The sequence below is a fragment of the Marmota flaviventris genome, chromosome 3, assembly GCF_047511675.1.
Source record: "Marmota flaviventris isolate mMarFla1 chromosome 3, mMarFla1.hap1, whole genome shotgun sequence".
Classification (NCBI taxonomy): domain Eukaryota; kingdom Metazoa; phylum Chordata; class Mammalia; order Rodentia; family Sciuridae; genus Marmota; species Marmota flaviventris.
Genome location: NC_092500.1, coordinates 170,622,447 through 170,639,184, shown reverse-complemented (window position 1 = coordinate 170,639,184; position 16,738 = coordinate 170,622,447). Strand labels below are relative to the sequence as shown.

The following is a 16,738-nucleotide window of genomic DNA, read 5'->3' as shown; positions in this document are numbered from 1 at the left end:
TAATCTAACTAACCTACCACTTTCACCTTCTCCCTACTCAATGTTCTATGATGACCCCATATTGCTTAACTGTTTTAAGGCTAAATTAAAAATTTTTTTTTAAAGAGAGAGAGAGAGAGAGAGAATTTTAATATCTATTTTTTAGTTTTCGGCGGACACAACATCTTTGTGTGTATGTGGTGCTGAGGTTCAAACCCGGGCCGCATGCATGCCAGGCGAGCGCTATACATCTTGAGCCACATCCCTAGCCCCGCTAAATTAAATTCTAAGTCCTCTGGTTGGCTTAATGTCTGACCATAACCTGGAACAACTCTACCTAGTAAACGTCAAAAGGTTTTAATAATGTTCAACTTCTGTTTCAGAAATGGCTTCTCTTCGTTCTTCAGCTACAGGATCATAAATCAACACAGGGAACAAACTAAGCTACAATCACACCTACCTGCCATCGCGCGATCTGTGGAGGCTGCCGTGGTAGCTGCTTACTTTGCTGTGGACACTCCCTGCTTTGCTTCTTTGATCATCTACCATAGCCAGCTGGGTTGAGGAAGCATGTGTGGATGTTCCTTGAGTGGAAGTGCCCCTTGATTTTCTTATGATGGGCGTGTTTGGGTCCCTCAGGAGTGACTGAGCAAAGTCAGGTTCCTGGAGCACCTGCCGGCTCTCATTCACTATCCTAGACAATATAATAGTAAAATTAAGATTCAGACTGGCACCCCTGTGAACCAAGAGACAACACCATTATGACATACTGATGTTATTCTTGAAATTAAATGCTCTCCAAATTAGGTCTTTAGGCTTGTTTTAAGGTAACCTTGTTGACAAAGGGAATATAAAACAAAAATCCATGTCAATCTGTTCCCTGAAGTGATATGATGTTAAGAGACCTATATTAGAGAAAAGAACTCAGGATTTTAGTTCCAACTCTATCAATACCGTTCTTTCCTTCATTTTACTCATTTATAAAATAAAGGTGTACAATTTCATCATTGCTAAAAGGTCTCTTTTAGCTAAAGAAATTTATGATTATAAAGACACTAAAATATTAAAAAGGAATAATTATAAAATAGAAAATCTGTTTTCTTGCATGATTATGGAAGTTGGGAGAGGCCTCATTATAATAATGGATACAAGATGATTTAAGGCCAAAAGTTGATTTTGTGGTAGAAGCAGTTTTCTGGTGCTGTAATAAACATAGGTAGCCATAAATAGAACAAAATGAGACATTAATTTAAACAAACATAAAATTCGTACCAAATTAAAAGTTTAAGGGAATAAATTTAAGGGGATGAATTATTGTCATGAGCATAAGTTTTCAAATGGTATGAAAAGAGTTAAAAGTAGATGTTTATGATGAGGAACAAAGCAATAATTCAATTAACAAAAAGCTAATTAAATAATTCTAAAGACTGGTGTCTTGGTTTATGAAAAAAGTGACTTCCTATGAGAATAAGTTAAAGTTAAAATTAGATAAACAATTTCATTAAAAAAATATGGGCTGGGGTTGTAGCTTAGTGGTAGAGTGCTTGCCTTGCACATGTGAAGCCCTGGATTCGATCCTCACAACACATTAAATAAAAATAAAGACATTGTGTCCATCTACAACTAAAAAATATTAAAAAAAATAAAACTCAACATGCAAAGACAGGATCATATATTGAGAAATATATTTTCTAAGTTCTCAAATTATAAAACACATGATTGTTTTTAGCTAAGGTAGAAGAACAGACAGGAGACAAATATTTGTTGAATACTTTATATACATTCTTCATTGATCCTCTTAATAATATTATTCTTGATTCAAAGCCAAATGTTTAATGGAAACACCATTAGAAATAGAAATAATCTCTTTAAAATTAGGAAAATAAGACTATCCACTGCTACTACTCAAAATTAACTTTGTTTCAATAGTTTCAGATTGCAATTAGACAAAACAAAAAACTGAGGTTATAAACTTTAATATGATGGACATCATTACCCTAGGTACACGTATGACTGCACGTATGATGTGACACCAAATCGTGTACAATGATAAAAACGTAAAGTTGTGCTGCAATTGTGTACAATGAATCAAATTGTATTCTGCTGTCATATATACCTAATTAAAATAAATCAATTAATTAAACAAACGTACTAAATTAATGAAATATCAGTCCATCTCTCTATATCATCTTCTGTATACTTGGAGGAACAATGGACAATTGCAAATGGAAGTTCAATTTTTTTTGTAGTTGTAGATGGACAGCATTCCTTTATTTTATTTGTTTTATTTTTTATGTGGTGATAAGGATAGAATTCAATGCTTCACATATGTTAGGCAAGCGCTCTGCCACTGAGCTATAGCCTTAGCCCAAATGGAAGTTCAATTCATCTTTTGGGGGGCGGGGAGAGGGGTTTGCATTATTGGGAATTGAACCCAGTTCTGGAAATATGCTAGGTAACTGTTCTACCACGGAGCTATATCCCAGCCTCTCAATTTATCTCTTAATATTAAATACCTGTGTGACTTTGGCCAGGCATTTAACCTTTCTATGTCTTAGTTTTCTCATCTGTAAAACAGAGATGCGAATACATATAAATCCTCTCAGAAATATCAAGAGGATCAAATAAAAAATGTATAGAAAATAATGGTACAGCGCTTGCCTATCATGTGTGAGGCAAATAAATAAATAAATATCCATTGACAACTAAAAATAATTTAAAAAAAAATTTTTAGTTAAGACCTGCTACTGTGCCAATCATAACTGGTGGTTGCTGACAAAGTTACAATCTTATTTGAATACTTCTCCAAATATAAACTGCTTTAAAAGGGATGGGGCTGTGGCTCAGCAGAATTTACCTAGCATGGGTGAGGCATTGGGTTCGAGCCTCAGCATCACATAAAAATAAATAAATGAAAATAAAGATACATATATATATATATATATCTTTTATATATATATATATATATATATATATATATATATATATATATATATATATAAACTACTTTAAGATAAGCCAAATAAAAAATAAAGATATATATATCTTTATATATATATATATATATATATATAACTACTTTAAGATAAGCCAAACAAAAAATTTACATAAATGTAAGGTTTATGAACACTGTGAGAATTTATTAACTTACTCTTTTTTCCTACGACCATGAAAAAAACTGGCCCATTCAAAGCATGTCTTTTTGCTTCCAACCCAAAAAACAGAGGGAATACCAACTATGAGAGCCATCAGGTATTTCATCAGGAAGAGAATCAGGTCTGGACGGCTTGTCTGAGTGACCTACAACAAGGCAGAGAAAACACCTCAAATATGCAGAACAAACTTTTCTTTAAAGGCCAGAGACATTTTAAACAAAATAAGCAACAGTAAAACAATTCTACAAATTTGATATTTTAAGTTTCTATAGGTAATTTTTTGTTTTATGGAAAATATATTCTTAAAAAATTGGCAATGAACTTATATGTATTAACCTCTATATCTTTGGGGTTTTTTCCCCTAGAACTTCACATTTTAATACCCATAAACCATTCCATAGCATTGCCACTATGAGACCTATGTTTTTCTTATTGGTTGATATTAAATATCTAAGTTTGCTGCCTGCAATGCTGGAACATGCCTGTAATACTAGCTATAGCTACTCAGAGGCTGAGGTAGGAGGATTCTAAGTTTGAGGCCAGCCTCAGCAACTTACTGAGATCCTGTCTCAAAATAAAAAAGGGTGGGGATTGTAGCTTAGTGGTAGAATGCTTCTGAGTTCAATCCCCAATACCACAAAAATGAAAAGAGAGAGACAGACTTTGCTAACTTAGAAAATAAACCATGAACAGAAATGGATTCAAATAATACCGACTTTTTCCTTGGTCTATCTTGCAATTAATAAAGTATCACCCCCTCTTATTTATTAATTCTGTTCCTATCTTTAATATACCCTTCCTTCTCCCTACTTCATGTGTACTACACAGGCTGTTTTCATACTTCCTCTTCAACATATTAAGTTGTTAGAAGTACATGTTCTAGTTTCTAGTCAAATGAGTTTTTTTTATATATACTGTTTCATTTTGTTGCTTGTTTAATTACTGTGGTTAGAGATTATGTTATGTATGATTCTGGTTACCTTAAATTTTGGAGAATTTCTGTCATTTAGCACAAAATTTTTGTAAATATTTCTTGTGTGCTCTAAATTACTGCAGAATCTCTGTGGTTGGTTAAAATTTTTTCTATTTGTATTAGATTAAATTTATTAGTTGTCTTGTTCAAGTCTTCTATATTGATGAATTTTCTGTTTACCTATCAGTTTTATTTTTTGCAGTGCTGGGAATCAAATCCATAGCCCAGTGCATGCTAGACCAGGGCTCTACCAAAGAGCTACACCCCCAGTCCCTACCAGTTTTAATAGATACTCTATAATCTCTCACAAGACTGTGAACTTGTCAATTCTATTTAATCTTTCACAAGACTGTGAACTTGTCAATTAATCCTGTTAATTTTCACTTTCAATTTCATAACAGATTGCTCCAGCTACTCATTTTGCTTCATTAATGCTCTTCACCTTAAACTACATTTTTTTCTAACATTAATATTGCCACAGTTTCTTTTCTTCCCTATTTTTACACGTTTTCAAGGATCCCTGCCCCCATTTAACCATGTATTTCTTTAAATCTGTTTGGGTTAATTGTGCCTTTTTAAAAGCAGTCTGTACTTTACCTCCTCTAAAAACTCTTTTACTCCCAGACTCCGGAACAGTGCCTAAAACACAGTAGGTATTCAATATATTTAATATATTAATATGTGTGTTTTTAAATTTTTATTTTTTAAAGAGATTTTTTTTTTAAATGGGCCTTTATTTTGTTCATTTATTTATATGCAGTGCTGAGAATCGAACCCAGTGCCTCACACATGCCAGGCAAGCACTCTACCACTGAGCCACAACCCCAGCTCCTAATATGTGGTTTTATTAGGGAAAATAAAGTTAAAATTATTCAGCATCTCCATCTTCTTTTTTTTTTTTTTTTCATATGACAGTGTTTCTTCAATTACTTATTTCTTCATTATTTTCCAGGTATTTCAGAGTGATTTTGACAAAAATAATTATTTTGATTATCATTGCTAATTAACTTTGCCAAAAAGTATACCTACTCCTACCTTTGGGTTCCCCTTCCTTCTTCCTAAAAAGATGCCCTTTTAGATGCCCTTTCAAATAGGGCATATAAAAGATAATTTAAAGTCTTTGTCTGAAAATATCTTTATTTTGCTGTTAATATTTTTCCCCTTAAACTTGAATGGTGGTTTAATGAAGTGAAGTTATCATCTCAGTATTTTTAAAGTTCATTGGCTGTAAACTCCTATTATTGTTGAAAAGAGTCTAATCCATACCCTTCTGGAAATCTATTTTTTTTCCTCTCTGGTAGCCTTTAAGTTTTTCTTTTATCTTTTGTTTTATAGTTGCACTAAATGTTTCTCTTTATAGTTGACTTTTGCTTTTCCTGTTCAGTATTTAGATTGTGCTCTTAATCTGAGGACGTAAGTTTTCAGTTCTAGAAAACTCTTAGTCATTAGCTCTTTGATTACTGTTTCTTAGTTGTTCTTAGAACCTCTTCTGGAACTATACTCTCAGGTGTCTTATTCTATTTTTAATGTTTCCTAGCTGCATAATTACATATTTTTGAGTATTTTCTGTCTCTCTGTATTCTGCATACTGGGTAAACTTTTCAGAACAATTTCCTACTTCAGTAACTCCTTCTTCAACCATGTCTAATTTAGTTTTTATTCTATGATTCAATTTCCATAAGTTCATATTTTATTCTTAAGATGAGTAGTCAGTTTTTATACTTAGCTGTCTATTCTGACTTCATGTCTTATTCAACATAATTTCTTCTTTTAAAATGGTTTATCTTTTGACGAATCTTAAACATACTTATTATTTTTTAACATATTGTTTTGTTTTGTTTTTAGTTGTGTATAGACCCAATGCCTTTGTTTTTATGTGGTGCTAGGATCAAACCCAGTGCCTCACACTTTCGAGGCAATTGTTCCACCATTGAGCCACAACTCCAGCCCCCATACTTATTATTTTTTAAGTTTTTAATAAAATCAGTCTATTTCATCTGAGAGTGAATGAATTTTCTGACTGTTGACTTTGTTGAATGTCTTCTAGGTTTAGCTTTTTTCTTTTTAAAATAATGCTTTGGAATTTTAGTTTGCAGATTTTTTTTTTTATTATTTTTTTAATCAGGGGTTAAACTCAGGGGTGCTTAACCACTGAGCTACATCCCCAGCCCATTTTATTTTTTGCGACAGGGTCTCACTAAGTTGTTCAGGCCCTCGCTGCAGCTGAGGCTGGCCTGGAACTTGCTATCCTGCTGTCTCAGCCTCCCAAGAAGCTGGGATTACAGGCAAGTGTCTGGCCTAGTTTACAGACCCATAGAGGGTTCTGTCTTTTTCATCCCTTTCCATTTATCTCGTCCTGTCTCACATCTTTCTGTTTGCCTTTACCATTGCCCAGCTGGGCCCTAGTTGAAAACTAGGTGTCCTGTAGGTGAATGGAAGCTCCATATATCAGAACTACTACAGGTTCTGGCAGTAAGCCACTGCAGAATGGCTCAAGTATTGTTCAGTTTTTAGGCCCTTCTATGACTCTAGATAAGTATTTTTTATATAAGCCATGGCCTCAGGGAACTTTTTTTAAAAATATTTTTCATTGTAGATGAACACAATACCTTTATTTTATTATTTTTATGTGGTGCTGAGGATTGAACCCATTGCCTCACACATGCTAGGTAAGCACTCTACCACTGAGTCACAACCCAGCCCAACCTCAGGGAATTTCCTATACAACCCTCCTTATAGGAGCAGGGCAGCCCAACTTGAAATTCCTACTTTTAACTATTGAGCCTAGCTATGGACTCCTGACTTCTGTGACATTTTAACTTCCCAATACCACATTGAAATTGAACTCCTAATTACCTCCAGCCATTTCTAGACCTCAAATCCGGTAGGCCCATGTTTTCATTTCTAGTTGTGAATTTGCATTTCTATTATACAAATTAGTTTATGTTGTCTTCTGGATTACATTAAATTTTTTTTCTTATTATGTTTTTATCTATTATTGGCACAGAGTATAGTTGGATTGGTTCAAAACATAGAACTTAAATCACAATCATGACCTGAAATTAAGGTATAATTCTTTCAGGTTTCACATAAAATTATCCAGTCAATTCTACTACTCAAAGAATACTACTGATTTTCATAGAAGTAAGTTTTGATAAGTACTCCCACCACACTAATAGAAAAAAATACAAATTAAAGAAGCCACAAAATAGTTAAGAACTACAATTAACAAGTATATGAAAGACTAAAGCAGATCACAGACTACTTGGTAACAAATACAATGGCTTTGTGTTGGTACACTTATTCTAACACTCCTGTGTAGCATCAGTTATCAATGACCATTTTATATTCTACCATGATTTCATCTCAATAAGACATTACGTTTTCTTTTTGGCCTCCTATTCCTGCTGTCTTTCTTCTACCCTTTTCTCACCTATGGCCCTCTTAGTCACTAATCTCTTTTCTCTCAATTCAATCAATGCTATCAAGTACTCACTCAGAAGTCATCCAGTCCTGCTCTTATCTAACAAATGAATTTACTTTCAACTAAGTTTTGTACTATGAATGCAATTAATATAGCAGTACTGATAAATTACAAGGCTGCTTTGTCAATATTCAAGTATCTCTAATTGTTCTGCCTAGTTTATTGTGCAGAGCTATAAAGAATAGCTAACTGGGGCTGGGGTTGTGGCTCAGCGGTAGAGCACTCACCTAGCACATGCGAGGCCCTAGGTTCAATCCTCAGCATCACATATAAATAAAGGTATTGTGTCCAACTACAACTAAATAATAATAATAAAAAGAATAGCTAACTGTAGCCATTCAATAAGGTATGATATCATGCCAGAAATAAAACTAAGGAAGTAGTGAAGTATTGGGAATGAAGAGAAAAAGGACTAGCCAGAAAAATCTAAGAGAAGCAACTAAAAAACTAATAGAAATAATCAAAGCATTCAATAAGTAAGTTGGAGAAGGTTAATATAAAAAAATTAGATGTTTTCTTATATACCATCAAAAACCAGGTAAGAAACATAATAATGAAAACAAATTTCCTTTATAGAAACAACAAAAACTTGGGGCTGGGACTGTGGCTCAGCCGTAGAGCACTTGCATAGCATGTGTGAGGCCCTGGGTTTGATCCTCAGCACCACATAAAAATAAATAAGCAAAGGCATTGTATCCAACTACAACTAAAAAGTAAATAAATATTTTAAAAAAGAAACAACAAAAACCATAAAACCCTAGGAATAAACCTAACAAGAAAGTAAAAGAAGCTGGGCATGGTGTAATCCCAGTGGCTCTGGAGGCTGGGGCAGGAGGAACACGAGTTCAAAGTCGGCCTCAGCAGCTTCGAGGTGCTAAGCAATTCAGTGAGACCCTGTCTCTAAATAAAATACAAAATAGGGCTGGGAGTGTGCCTCAGTGGTTGAGTGCCCCTGAGTTCAATCCCTAGTACCCCCCCAACCCCCCCCAAATAAATAAAAATAAAATAATAAAACTAAAAGGCACATAGAAAAACTGATATGGAGAAATAAATAAAATAAATATACCACATCTACGTGAAGACTCAATGTTTTAAAAATGTCAATTCAATTATCTCCCAAATTAATTATATACAATTAATACAATCCCAGAAGATCACTAGGATTTTTCACAGAACTTGAAAAGTACAGAGTAAAAAGTGGTATTTCAAATATGGGGAAAAGATAAATTGTTTAATACATGATATCAGAAAGGCTGGCAATCCAATCCACTCGGAAAAAAATAATCTGGATGCCACTTCACATAGTAAAAAAAAATCTAGAGAGAAATAAGTAATAAAAGCATGAAAAAATATAGAAAATTTATAATGGGATGATGGTTAAAAAGGCTGTTTTAAAAAATGTAATATGAAAATAAAAAGTTATAAAAGGAAAGAGCTTTGACTACTAAAAATTTAATACTTCTATGGAATAAGAAACCATAAATTGAATTAATAGACAAGTGACTAACTAGGAAAATTAACTGCATTATCAATCAATAAAGCAAAATGACGGAAAAGAAAATGAAGGATTAGTAAAGATAAAGAAAGTAATTATAAAACAAAAAAAGAAGAAGCACTAATCTGTAAATCCAATAGTATTACCTAAAAATAAGTAAACAGACCATTCTCTAGTCTGATCAAAACAATAAAGTGTAGAAAAAAAGTATGTACACACATACACATGATGAGGAGACAGTTACAAATCCAGCAAAAATAAAGGCCTTATGGAATTACCTTGTTCAATTCTATGTAAACAAACTCGAAAGTTAATGAAAACAAATGGTAGGAAAATATAATTGAACAAAATTAGATGAGATGGTAAACAGATAAATTATAGAAGAAATAAAGTCATCGAAGAGCCACCTCCTGGGCTACTTATGGTAGAACCCCTTGCAACATTCACAGCACCACTTTAAAAAAAAAGAAAAAAAGTTACCTCCTTCAAAAAAGCCCTAGACTTGACAATGTCACAGGAAAGTACTAATGAACCTTAAAGAAAATATAATTCCAAATTGTCCTAAAACACAGAAAAAGAAGAATACCATTCATATTCTTTAAAGCACGCATAAAGTGAGACTTAACCAACCACATAAAAAATAAAAAATGTGTATCTCACTAATGAATTTTTGTGCAAATAGATTCAATAACAAACTAAAGTTCAGAACAATGTAGGAAAACAGGGATAGTTCAATGTTAGTAAATTTACTTATAAATTCAATATATTATTAGACCAAAGAGAAAACATGATAATCTTCACGGGTACTGAAAAGGTGTTGAGGGGCTGGGGATGTGGCTCAAGCGGTGGCGCGCTCGCCTGGCATGCGTGCGACCCGGGTTCGATCCTCAGCACCACATACAAACAAAGATGTTGTGCCCGCCAATAACTAAAAAAAAAAAAAAAAGAAAAAAAAGAAATAAATTAAAAAAAAAAAAAAGAAAAGGTGTTGATAAAGTTATCCATTCTTGATTTTTAAAAAATTATACAAAAATACAAATGGATAATGAGAAAATCCTTAAAGAGACAAAATACCTCTATCTTAATTCAAAAATCACAATCATGATTAATAGGAACACCAGAAGCCACTAGAAATATTCTCACTAAGATCAGAAATATTACTATCTATTGCCACCACTCTTTTTCTTCTTCTTCTTTTTCCATTTTATTTATTTATTTATTTTTGTAGTGTAGGGATTGAACTTAGGGGTGCTGTAACTCTGAGCCACATCCCAAACCCTTATTTTACTTTTTATTTTGAGGAAGGACCTGGCTAAGTTGCCCAGGCTGGTCTTGAACTTTGATGTTCCTGCCTCAGCCTTCAGGGGAGCTAGGATTAGAGGTATGAGCCACTATGCCAGGTCACCATTCTTTTTTTTTTGTTGTTGTTTTATATATTTTTTAGTTTTATGGGGCATAATAACTTTATTTTATTTTTATGTGGTGCTGAGGATTGAGCCCAGTGCCTCATGCATGCTAGGTAAGTGCTCTACCACTGAAACACAACTCCAGCCTAGGTCTCCGTTCTTAATTAACCTTATTTTAATAGCCCTAGACTACAATGGACAAACTGTGAGACTATGAGAAAATAAATATCTGTTGTTGAAATCACTAAGTCTGTGATATCTTGTCATAGTAGACCTAGCAAATGAGTTCAACCTAGTGAGAAAAGAAACAAAAACAAAACAACAAAAGCCTAGGAATAAATTTAATACGAAAAATGAGGAATTTGAACTCTTTAAAACACACTTCCCTTAAAATGGCTCAAAATTGGCTAAAAAGAATCACTATTATGAAAGTATTGAATTTTCCTTGATTTAGTAATTTTAAAAAAGTATGTGTGTGGGGGGACAGGGTACTAGGAATTGAACCCAGCAGCACTTACCCCCAGCCCTTTATTTAAAATTTTTTTAAAATTTTGAGACAGTTAAGTTGCCCATTAGGGCCTCACTAAGTTGCTGAGGGCGGCTTTGAATTTGCAAGCCTTCGCCTCAGCCTTCTGAGCTTCTGGGATTACACATGTACCACCGTGTCCAGCTTAGTAATTAAAATTTAATACACTTTCAAAATTCCAATGAAAATACCAATAAAGTTATCTGGGAGTTAGACAATTCTAAAGTTTACATGGAAAAAACAAATAAGAATAATCAGGAAAATCCTGAAAAAGAGATTTAAGCTATAATAAATAAAATTGTGTAATACTGGGGCACAGTATTTGTATTTAAAATAAATGGTATTTCAAACCACTCAGAAAAAAACTATTCATTCAATAAATGGATTCTAGGGCTGGGGTTGTGGCTCAGTGGTAGAGTGCCTGCCTAGCATGTGTGAGGCACTGGGTTCGATCCTCAGCACCACATAAAAATTAATAAACAATAAAGGTATTGTGTAAAACATAAATAAATGGATTCTAGATGGACATCTAGAAATAGAGCTTAAGCTATATCATAATTCATACCAAGATAAGTTGCTAATGATTAAAAATTCAAATGTTAAAAAAATTCACATAGTAGGAATGGTGGCACACATCTGTAATACCAGCTACTTAGAAGGCTAAAGCAGGAGGACTATAAATTTGAGGCCAGTGTGGGCACTGGTGAGACTTTGTCTCAAAAGAAATAAAGTTGGAGGTAGAGCTCAGTGGAGGAGCACATGCCTACCATGTGTGAGGCCCTGGCCCTGGGTTCCATCCCCAGTCCTGCAAGAGAAATAGAGAGAGGGAGGGAAAGAACCATCAAGTTCCAGATAAAAGCTTTTATATTCTTGGTGTGGGGGATACTTTTTAATAATGATACAACAGTAGAAAACATCAAAGTAAAGAAAGATGGTGAAATGAGATGGATATCATGACCCTAGGTACATGTAATTGTGTACAACCAGAGAATTGAACTGTTGTGCTCCATTTGTGTACAATGAATTGAAATGCATTCTGATGTCATATATAACTAAATAGAACAAATAAAAAAAGAAAAGAAAGAAGTGTGACTACATAAACCCCCACATTCCTGAACTGCCATAATTCTCATAATATGGTCAAAGACAATAAAAAATGGTGGCATAAAATTATTGCAAATCACATGGCAGATAAAAGCACTGATTTTGTTATAAAAACCTCTTCAATTAGAGTCCATAGCATGAATAAACAGAGAAAATATATAGACATATATATAGTTTTACAAAAAAAAAAAAAAACATAAAGAGCTCAGGTTCATAGTTAAATTTACATGGTAATTGTTGTTGTTTTTTGTGTGTATATGTGTGTATGTGTGTGGGAGGTGCTAGAAATCAACCACAGGACCCTGTGCATGGTGGGCAAGCATTCTACCATTGAGCTAAGCCTCCAGACCTTTTTGTTTTTAAGTTTGAGATAGGGTCCTGATAAATTGGCCAGGCTGGCCTGAAACTTGCAATCTTCCTGCCTCAGCTTCCCTAGTTGGTGTAATTATAGGTGTGTGTCACCACACTCAATCTGTTGCCTCTTAACAGTCTGAATGATTGGCACCCAAACAGATATGAAGACCAATGGAACCGAACAGAAGACAAAGAAGCAAAACCACATACTTGCAGCCATCTGATACTTGACAAAGGTGCTAAAAATATATTTTGGAGAAAAGATAGCCCTTTTAACAAATGGTGCTGGGAAAACTGCATATCTATATGTAGAAAAATGAAACTAGTTCCCTATCTCTCACTGCACTAAAGTCAAATCCAAATGGATCAAAGACTTAGGAATTAAGACCAGAAACCTTGCAACTGCTAGAAGAAAATAGGGTCAACACTCCATCATATTGGTGATGACACACTGACTTCCTTAACAAGACCCCTAAAGCACAAGAAATAAAACCAAGAATCAATAAGTGGTGCCATCAAATTTAGAAACTTCTGCACAGAAAAGAAAATGATTAAGAGCATGAAGAGAGAGCCTACAGGATGGGAGAAACTCTGCCAATTACTCCTCTGACAGAGGATTAATAGCCAGAATATATAAAGAACTCAAAAAACTTACCCCCCCACCCCCCACACACAAAACAGACAAACCAAATAATCCAATCAATAAAGGGACAATATAACTTCACAGAAATTTCTCAAAAGAAGAAACACAAATGGCCAACAAATACATGAAAAGTGTTCAATGTCTCCAGCAATCAGTGAAATGCAAATCAAAACTAGACTAAGATCTCATCTCACTCTAGTCAAGATGGCCGTTATCAAAAACATAAACAATAATAATGCTAGTGAGGTTGTGAGGAAAAGGTACATGTACATTGTTGGTGGGACTGCAGACTAGTACAATCACTTTGGAAAGCAGTATGGAGATTCTTCAAAAAACTAGGAATGGAAACACCATATCACCCAACTATCCCATTCCTTTTTATTTAGTCAAAAGAAATAAAATCAGCATGCTATAGAGATTACAGCCAATGAAGAGAGAGCATGAAGAGAGAGTTTTAATGTTTCAATGTTTACATAAGCACAATTCACAATAGCTAAATTATGAAGTCAACCCAAATACCCATCAACAGATGAATAGATTAAGAAATTGTGGTAAAATACACAATGTAGTCTTACTCAGCCTTAAAGTAGAATGAAATCATAGCATTTCTGATAAATGGATGGAAACGGAGAACATCATGCTAAGTGAAATAAGTCAGACTCAGAAATTCAAAGGTTGAATGTTAAGAAAGGAAAGGGGGCGGGGACAAGATATCATAAAGATATAGGAAAGATTAGTAGTGTAGAAGAAAGATCAAAAGGGAGACAAGAGGGATGGGAAAGGGGAGAAATGAAGAATTTAAAAATCATGTTATGTGCATATATAAATATATCACAGAATTTCACCTTTAAGTAGGAAGAACCAATCAAAAATAAATGGATGAGCAAAAGGAAGATCATTAGAGTAGAGGAAGGAGAATGGGGTGAGGCTTGGGGGAGAATTGGAAGCCAAAATTGAATTTCATTCATGTATGATTTTTGTCAGGATAAACCTAACTACTGTGTATAACTATAATGCTCTAAAAAAAATAAAAGTCTGCAGGAACTAGCTCCAGCACACAACTAGGTATAAGACTAATGTGCCCACTATAATTATGGTTTTATGCAATTACATATAATATCTATCATATTACACTATTTGTGCATATATTAAATATGACTCTTGGTGTGCTTTATTACACATCACTATGCATTGTTCTCCACTGATGTGTGAGAAACCACTCCAAAACTTAGTGGCTTAAAATAAGAATCTCTTCTCTCTCACAGTTCTGTGATTTGACTGGGCTCAGTTGGGTGATTCCCACTTGGGCTCTCACATGTAATTACAGTCAGATGATGCCTAGGGCTGGAATCATCTGAATGGAAGATGGAGCAGATATACATACAAAATGTTTCTGCACTCAAATACCTGGCATCTCAGCTAGGATGGTTGGAGAAGGTAAGAGCTGTCTAAGGTGATCTAGGTGATCTCTCAACCTCTTGCTCTCTACTTCCCTATCTTTAAGCAGCCTTTCCACATATTCATGGATGGCTTGGGCTTCCACATCTCTGTGATCTCACAGTAGTCTGAATTCTTACTGGAGGCTAACTTCTCTCAGAATTGAGCATTATAGAACTTGGTAAAAGCTTCACGGCTTCTTATGAGTCTCAGGGTCATGCAAATCACTTCTGTGGCATACTACTAATCAAAAGCAAGTCACAGGACCAGCCCAACTCAAAGAAAGGGACTACATAAGAACAAGAGGTATGATTTATGGCTGGAGTCTGGGGGTGCCTGTCTTTGAAGAACAGCTACCAAAGGGATCAAAATGTTTAAAAAAATATATAGTAAAATGTAAATCGTGGAGCTGGGGATATAGCTCAGTTGGTAGAGTGCTTGCCTCGAATGCACAAGGCCCTGGGTTCAATCCCCAGCATCACCACCAAAAAAAAAAAAAAAAAGAAAATCATGGTTATGTCTATATGGGAGGCTTTTTCTCTTTGAACATGTTTACGATTTTTAAAAAAATTAAGATCATTCATATTTTTATTAATAAATGTTCTCACCATGTTGCCTAGTCTTACCTTGAACTCACAATCCTCCTTCCTGAGCTCCAAAATAGTTGGCTCCCACCATGCCTGGCTTGCATTTTTTTTTGGACTTAGGGGTGCTTTACCATTAAACTACATTTACAGCACTTTTTATTTTGAGACAGGGTCTTGCTAAGTTGCTTAGGATCTCACTAAATTGCTAAGGCTGACCCCCAAACTTGAGATCCTCCTGCCTCAGCCTAAATCACTGGGATTACAGGTATATACCAACATGCCTGGCTCTGTGAAAAGGATTATGTACATGTAATCAAAATTGACAAAACATTTAATCAAGACAACTTTTAATCTATTAATCGAATGCCAAAGGTTTACAAAATACAATGTAAGTTTGGCTTATGATATATATCACTATATATACTACAAATTAATTGCTCTAAGAAACTATCAACAATTATATTAATATTTAAGCTTTAGTACAGAGAGAATATCATAAATATTTAAAGCAAGCTACTGAAACAGATCAATGATCAACTTGATAGACAACATAATGATGAGTTTAGAAATAATCAATACCTAGGACTTTTGTCTGTATTACTTACATACATACACACACACACACACACACACACACAAACACAAACACACACTCCTGTTTGCATTCTCCAATATGTATTCTCTGATATGACATATTATTACTACTTCTTTTGGTGGTACTGGGGATCAAACCCAGGGCCTCATGTACACTATGTAAGTGCTCTACCAAATGAGCTATAGCCCCAGGTTGGTATTTCTTAAATAAAGATTTTCACATATTATTAAGAAGGAAAAAATCAATGTAGTATAAAAAATGGGTTGAGAAGGGAGGGGAAAAGTACTGGGGAGTGATACTGGCCAAATTATATGGTTATATTGTGTGCATGTATGAATATGTAACAACAAATCCCATCATTATGTACAACTATACTGCACAAAAAAAAAAAAAGTGGAAAGAAAAAAAAAGGGTTGAAATGGGCAAGGTACTTGGAACTATGCTTAATACCTCAAAAATATGTTCCATGACACTCTACTGTCCCAAAAGATATTAGCAGGTTATTCATAATAAGAGTCCAAGGTAAAATTTAATACAGATACTATGATTCCCCACAAGAAGAGATTATACATTAGTACAGAGAAGGTCCTGAGAAGATCCTGAAGTAAGAGGACTGTTGCTTCTAAGCTGATAGACAAGGAATTGGAACAAGTATATTCCAAGGCTTCTCCTAGTCTATTTAATCTGGACAAACTTTCTAGGAGAATGGAGACCAGTTGTTATATCTAATTTCATTATTTTCCTTTTCCATGATTTAAAGTCTATCATACTAGTTAATATGTACATTAACCATGGTTGTATACATCCTTCCGCTCACAAAAAAAAAAAAAAGGAGAAAATCCTTATAAAGTACAGCAAGGGGGAAGAAAGCAGACAATTGATAAGCATGTTTCAATCCCATTTATGTGTATTTAATAAATAGTCAAATAAGCATCGATTGAAGAAGTTATTTGTAAATGTAGAGTTGACTTACATAAATAATATAAAGAATAGGAAGATG

At 34.3% G+C, this 16,738-nt stretch overlaps 1 protein-coding gene and 1 non-coding gene across 3 annotated transcripts in view; one reads left to right on the top strand and one right to left on the bottom strand.

Moving 5' to 3' along the window:
- Fzd3 (frizzled class receptor 3) overlaps nt 1-16,738 on the bottom strand; it is an 84,169-nt gene that overhangs the window by 20,063 nt on the left and 47,368 nt on the right. For both annotated transcript variants that reach the window (XM_071610610.1, XM_027927001.2), the window contains exons 5-6: nt 3,131-3,279; nt 440-673 (exon numbers count right to left, since the gene is read on the bottom strand). In XM_071610610.1, coding sequence (XP_071466711.1) covers nt 440-673; nt 3,131-3,279 — 383 coding nt within the window. The remainder of the gene's footprint in view (nt 1-439; nt 674-3,130; nt 3,280-16,738) is intronic.
- On the top strand, nt 14,968-15,040 carry Trnas-cga (transfer RNA serine (anticodon CGA)). Its single transcript has one exon. It is a non-coding gene; the product is annotated as a tRNA-Ser (tRNA).